The sequence below is a fragment of the Aulonocara stuartgranti genome, assembly GCF_965226115.1.
Source record: "Aulonocara stuartgranti genome assembly, chromosome: 5".
NCBI lineage: Eukaryota > Metazoa > Chordata > Actinopteri > Cichliformes > Cichlidae > Aulonocara > Aulonocara stuartgranti.
Window position 1 is genome coordinate 20099141 of NC_138943.1, and position 6698 is coordinate 20105838.

Below are 6698 nucleotides of genomic sequence, written 5' to 3' on the forward strand. Positions count from 1 at the left end.
CAAAAGCTAATTTTGAGCATAACATTTAACCACCTAAAACAGTTTATTTTACTATTACAAATATCATCACAAAGAGGTGCAAAAGGTTGCATAAAGTGCCAAATACAGTCAGCAAAGATATGTATGTGATAAAGTGCGTTTCAGTCCCTGGGTAGGTTGTCTCTTGGTCATAAATCCGTAATTTTTAAATATTATTCCCAAAATCTCGATCAGCCAATTAAAGCATACGTCACTGTCGTCACACCGTCAAGTTTAATCAGTATTTAACATTGATCCGACATTTATTTAGGTCTGAGATTTCAGTCTCAGCCACAACGACGATTCAAATAAAAAGGCAGCGTTGTTTTAATGTCGCCTTGCTATCTGTGCATTTGAAGCACTGCTTGGGTGTTTTGACACCGGATGAGGTGACAGGATTCAGTGATAACACATTAAGTTGGATGAATCCGCGGTGGCTTTCAAATCCTAATTTACCACACCTGGTGCGATGCGGTTCACCTGGTCTCATTATACCGGAAACAACTGCATAAAAACGGAGACAGTTGCCAAATAAAAGGAGAGTACGCATATTTTAAGACTTTAACTTGTCTGCCTTTATTGTGTCCCGTTTTTAAATTTAGATTTTAGTGAAATGCCTCCCAAAAGGCCACCAGCATACTCCACTGAGCCGTCTGATTCATCCACAAGCGAGGCGTCGGTGGATGAGAAGCCGGAAAAGAAATCAGGTCTGTGCGCAAAAGGCGAAAATCTTTAAGATGGAACGAACTTTAAAAATTATATGTAAATTTACTCTGCGTAGATGCTGCGCCTCATCCATCCACGGCGATCATGGTGAAAGAAGCACTTCAAGCGTTGGACTCGCGCAAAGGGGTTTCATCCCAGGCGATACTGAAGTATATCACAGAAAAATATCCGTTGGTGGATTTGGCGAGACTGAAGACTTTAGTTCGCAAAAACCTGAAGAAGGGAGTGGAAAATGGGACGCTGGTGAAGCCTGGAAACTCCAGCGCGACAACGGCCACGAGGAGATTTAGGGTAAGAGGTTACATCTGCAGCTGGGTTCAAACGAAGAGTTCAAATGTCAATTACGGGTTTCGTCTTTATTAAGCTTGCACCGAAGCCTAAACCAAAAGCCGAAAACGCAGAGCCCAGTGTGAAGAAGTCTCCAAAAGCAGCCAAGGATGGAGCCAAGAAGCCCGGGAAAGCGGGTATGAATGACCGTTAAACGTCGAGTGAGCAGTAATTTAAGCTGTTACTCGGTGTCAACTCGTCATTTCTTACAGGTGCCACAAAGAAGAAAGACGCTGCAAATGGACAAACAAAGTCCAAAGAGGTGAGCGGGCGCAAGTTTGGCTTTAGATGGGAAGTTGACTCTTCGTGTATTTAAGAATGTGGATGAAGCTCATGGCAGTTTACATCTATATTCATGGTCAGAATGTTACTTTTGCAGAACTATAAATTTCAACAAAATGTACAGCCTCACTAGAGGAAAAATCCTGGAGGGGGAGAAAAAATAAATAAAAATCCGAAATTGCACAATAGACTTGAGCATTTATTTTAAGCCAGATGTAGCAAATTTGATGTATTTTATTTACATATGACTTGATTTGGAGTGTGTTTGATCATTTGTCAGATTCATCTTAAAGTGAATTTTCTGGCAATTGCGTTACAATTCAAGCTTTAAGGGGTTAATCGCTTGGTAAAGTGTCCTGAACATGTCAGTTTTCATAGGATCTCTTATTTGTCTGGTAAAGTAGTTTACATTCTCTCCAGTGTTCATAAAATTCTGACATTCAATCTACTGTCTCCTAAATTCCCCTTTTGCCTTTTAGGACTCAAAGCCTCCCAAAAAGTTGAAGGATGAAGAGGCTTCTACATCAAAGGTTGCTCCAGCGAAGAAGCCAAAGGCTAAAAAAGCTAAACCGACTGGGGATGGTGAGGAAACTGCTGACTCGACCAAGACTAAAGCAAAGAAAACAAAGGAGTCAAAGCCTGGAAAGGCCAAGGTTGCCAAAGCGGACAGTAAAGTGGCTTCTAAATCAAGCGGAAAATGAGGGACAAAGTCTGAAGATTGAACTTGTAATTCTAGACTGTTTTTATATCGTTTATCAAATAAATCTAAGTTTTTAGCTCGAGTGCATTTCAGTATATTCTAATTACCTTTAATTCTAGACTATACAATAACTAACCCCAAGCATTGCAAATGTATTGAATCTGGCACCTAATTTACTTCAGACCTTCTGCATTTGTGCTACTGAAGGTCTAACATGTCCTACAATGAAAGAAACCTGACCGATTTTTGCAATTGTGAGTTTATGACAGCAAGTCTATAATGCTGTGTAACCTGGTTTCAAAATAAAAAGTCGTTCATCTGCAAACATTCTGAACTTAACGTTCAGGTGGCAGCTTTTCTGAGTGAACCATATTTGCACAAGTCTCAGCAGACAATTGTGTAAACGAGCTGACCTAGTGGGCTCCTCACCAAACTGAGTCACTGTTTCTATAAATCGGTGCATGTCCCTGAATATGTTGACCATCCTCAGCTGTAGATTCGTGTCCAACATGTGCAACATTTTTGCACATGTTGAGGAGCGTGTCAGGCTACATTTCACTGTGTGTTATACTTGTATAACTATGCATGTGACAAATAACGAACCTTGAACCTGTAAACAAAGGATTCATTCCTGTTTAACTCGGACTTCACTGTATGGGCTATTGCTTTCTGTAGTAAGACACATGCACTAGATTTAAGTTTCCATACACTGCAGTAATAAAGATGACGGAGTGGTGTCTGCATTCATTTTATTTGTTTCCAAGATGTTAATTGCAGAAGGGTAACTGGTGATACTCTAAAATAACATCCCAGTGCCTCCACAGGAAAGACAAAAGGACCAGAAAAAGCAGTGTGCAAAGCATTAGAAGGGCTGTCTTGAAAAATGGGGCCACCCAGCTGCTCACTGTGGACATCAGCACCAAAAGCACAGTTATAAAGGCTAGCGATACATCAATTAGTTTTTCAAGTACTGTCTGTGCAGTGGTATTGGCCCATGTCTCTGGATGCCCTGCATCCTCTTCTTTCTGCTGCTGCTGCTCCAGCTTGAACTGGCGTCTCTCACAAGCCTCCAGCACCTCCTGCAGGCCAGAGACAGAATTGAGGTTTTCTACTGCCCAAGGAGAAGTACAGTTACAAAGTCAGTGCTAAAAAGATGCCAGGCCCTTATAGTGGTTAAAAAGGGCCTGGCATCTTTTTAGCCCTGTCAGAATCTGTTTTTGGAGTTTTTTCCTGAGGTGGAATAGTAAAGAGTAAATCTGGATTTTTTTTTTTTATTTTGTACAGAAAGGAAGAATCAGCACATCAGTTACATACTGGAACAACTTCTCTTGTCATGGGAAAACATTATTTGAAACTTGCATAAAAATCTTGTGTTGCATCAGAAGACCGATCAGCACTCTTCTCCGCTGTGGCGGCTAACTCTTTTTTCATGTTCCAAACGTCATTCTGATACTGTTCTGTCAAGTCAATGAATCGCTCTTCTAGAGATTCCCTTCTGCAAAACACAACACTACATAAAAACAGCAGATGGTTTCAGCCTATACAGCTGTACAGAGTAATATAGTACCTGTTCTGTAGGTCTTTAAGGTCCTCAAAGAGCAAAGAGTAGTCTCGTTGGTGACTCGCATTTAAGTTTTTAAAGTGTTCTTCAAGTTGGCTGTGGCTTTCCTGAAGCTTACCGACGTACTTCAGTACATCATCAAAGGCCTCGCTGTGGTCACAGGTACACTGCCTTGAGCTACTGTATAAGATATTGAAAGAGACATTTTAGTCAGATTTTGCACCACAGTTGCTGAATAATTGGACTGAAAGAAGATGTAGAGGCCTCCTGTTTGTTACTAGCGGTATTTGGATAACAGCGTGCTTTCCAGATGACGGCTGTAACCTGAAAATTGGTCTGCCTCAAAGTGGGCCTCTGTGGGGTGACTACATATATAAGCATGCTTTTTCCACTTACAGTAAAAAGCAATGAGCAGTGTGTCCTTACTGATAAAATCTGTCTTTTACTGCTGTTTAAAATAATAAAACAATTTCTTAAAAAAAAAAAAGGTGAGATTAAATTAATTAAAGTCTTTAAATTCAATGGGGTTTTTTTGCATTAGGACAAAAATTCATTTAAAACGATTTATAAGCACTCATTTTAGTGTGGTGGCTGCTTATAATCTATCTATGCTTTATTTAAAAAGTCCATTATGTCACTGTTAAGTTGTGCTGATAAAATGGGAACTAACCTATTACAAAAATGACTGAGAGAATAAAAATTCACCCAGAACTCCAAACCATCATCACAGTCGATCAGCATCACGCCAGGGCATGAGTAAATGTTGTATTAAATGTCATTTCTAGAGTGCATGAAACATCCAACAGTTGTAAATGTTAATATGCAATCACCAGCCATTTTATTAGGTACACTTTACTAGTAATGGGTTGGACCACTTTGGGCTAAATTCTTCATGGCATAGATTCAGCACAGTGTTGGAAACATTGTGTGAGGTTATCATGTCAACATGGACCAAAAACTCTGAGCAGTTTCAGCTGCATGTTTATGATGGGAATCTCAAGTTCCTAAATAACCTTTCTCCTCCATTCTGATGCACTGTTTGAACTTCAGGAGCACGACTTGAACATGTCAACATGCTTACATTGTTAAATTTGCTGCCATGTGATTGGCTGAGTAAATATTTGCTGTGACCCTAGTGTAAATCAGTATTCTCGAAGATATTTTTATTTATTACATTTCAAGAAACACCTGGGCTTATACAGACCACAGAGGATATGTTAGGGCCCTAGCTGGGCCTCCTGATACTGCCCTTGTGTGGGCGTGGTGTTTTTCTCCGCCTCCTCCTCTCTTGCTCCACCCCTCTGTCTCTCTCTTGCTCTTCTCTCGCCCCAGGACACAGCTGCTGCTCATTGGACTCATTTACCACCTGGGCCCAGTCAGCAATCACCTCTCTGAGATCATATAAGCTGGGGATGAGCTGTGAGCAGGGTGTGGAGTTGTGGGAATAGTATAGCTGCTTTATGTGAGTAGTGTGGGCTGCTGCTAGTGATAGGGTGAGCTTGTGGGCCCCTGGAAGTGCCTCCTCGTGGTGTGGAGTTTTTGTTTGGTTGTTGTGTTCTTTGTTATTGCAACCTTTTTTCCTTTTTCCAAGTGTTATTGGTAAAACGGCGTTGCCGGCTCTTTATGTTAAGATTATCTATAAAGACTATTTTATTTACTGAAAACACCTCTGTTTTCCTTTCATTTGTTACTGGTCCCCTCACTCGCATGCCCAGACCCCTTCGGGGGGACGTAAAAGGATAGAAACAAAGTAACGATCCTATCACGCTAGTATCGATCCGATACCAGCGTTGGTATCGGTATTATCTGCCCGCCACTCACCGGGAGCTTTCGTCCCTTAGGCTGCTGCTGCTGTACCCCGTGTGTGTGGCCTGCAGACTTACACCTAACACACAGTACACGGCGATAAAGATCCCTACCCCACACTTGAATGTAGTGAGAACATTTTTGATGACTGTGCAGTTCTTCCTGGTTATATTGGTCGCTTCATGCTCACCTGGCTTCAAGTGACATCGTTGAGTCGTAGTCGGGTGTCAGTGACCTCTCAGGCGTTGATATGTTGAGACACATTTGTCACCTTTAAAAAAAATAATAAATCCAACTACTTTGCATGTGTTAAAGTTTAGCGGAATCGAAGCGATAAATGTTGTAAACAGTAAAACGACGTTGGTGCCCAACGTTCATGTTGCGTAACAACATGTAAAACTGTCAGAAACAGAAACGTTCACGCTGATTCAGGTTTGTGAATGTCGTAAACGATCTGCTATCCGGTGTTTCAGGTTCAGTAAGTTTTCTGCAGTTAAATAAAATCTGTGGTAGTTCAATAAAAGAAGTTGTTTTTCTGGGTGTAGCTAAAGGTCTGAAGAAGGAGGCAGTTCCCAGCTCAATTTCACCTTCATCCGCGGGGAACAGAGAAAAAAGAAGTTTTTAAAACGACAGCAGATTTAATGGATTGTGTGGAGCATCTGTTGGCTTTGACGTTTTTTGTTTTTCTGTACACTCTCGACCCTTTTATGAGACGATGAGAAAGGTTAACATATAATTGTTGACATGATCTTCATTGCAAATATCTTAGCCAATCACATGGCAGCACCTCACTGCATTTAGGCATGTAGACAGGCTCCATATGAGCTGCTGAAGCTCAAACTGACTTTGAACGTAGCATGATTGCATGTGCCAGAATTATTTCAGATACTGCTGATCTGCTGGGATTTTTCCAAACTACAGCAGCAGCAGACCACACCGGTGAGGAAACTAGAAACTGAGGCTACAACTCCACACAAAATGTGACAATAGAAGATTTAAAAATGTTGCCGGGTCTGATGAGTCTCAACTTCTGCTGCAACACTCAGATGATCAGGTCAGAATTGGTCTTAAACAACATGAAAGCATGGCTCTATTCTGCTTCGTATCTACGGGTCTGGGTGGGGATGGCGTAGTGGTGTAGGCAGGGGTGTCAAATGGGCCGGGGACACATCAGAGGCTCTAATCTGGCCTACGGGCCCACTTTGTAAAATGTGAAGAAAGGTATAGATTTTGGACTTTTAACTGCATTTTCACGTTTTACATTTACTAGTGACAAAC

The 6698-nt window shown here is 41.4% G+C and overlaps 2 protein-coding genes across 3 annotated transcripts; one reads left to right on the forward strand and one right to left on the reverse strand.

Annotated features, from left to right (window-relative positions):
• Window positions 1-487: 487 nt before the first annotated feature.
• On the forward strand, window positions 488-2135 carry LOC309707498 (uncharacterized protein). Its single transcript, XM_082534873.1, has 5 exons — window positions 488-725; window positions 800-1035; window positions 1109-1208; window positions 1284-1333; window positions 1833-2135. Exons 1-5 carry the CDS (start codon window positions 632-634, stop codon window positions 2052-2054), a joined length of 702 nt encoding a protein of 233 aa, XP_082390999.1. The 5' UTR covers window positions 488-631; the 3' UTR covers window positions 2055-2135.
• Window positions 2136-2796: 661 nt separating this feature from the next.
• Window positions 2797-6076, reverse strand: LOC309707499 (transmembrane and coiled-coil domains protein 1-like). 2 transcript variants are annotated; one of them, XM_082534874.1, is made up of 4 exons: window positions 5611-6076; window positions 3621-3794; window positions 3413-3548; window positions 2797-3132 (listed from the first exon to the last, which is right to left on the reverse strand). In XM_082534874.1, exons 1-4 carry the CDS (start codon window positions 5682-5684, stop codon window positions 2821-2823), a joined length of 696 nt encoding a protein of 231 aa, XP_082391000.1. In that variant the 5' UTR covers window positions 5685-6076; the 3' UTR covers window positions 2797-2820. The 2 variants fall into 2 exon arrangements, 1 of the variants encoding a protein (XP_082391000.1); XR_014276994.1 differs by lacking the exon at window positions 3413-3548 and having other exon boundaries at window positions 5611-6074.
• Between the last annotated feature and the right edge of the window lie 622 nt (window positions 6077-6698).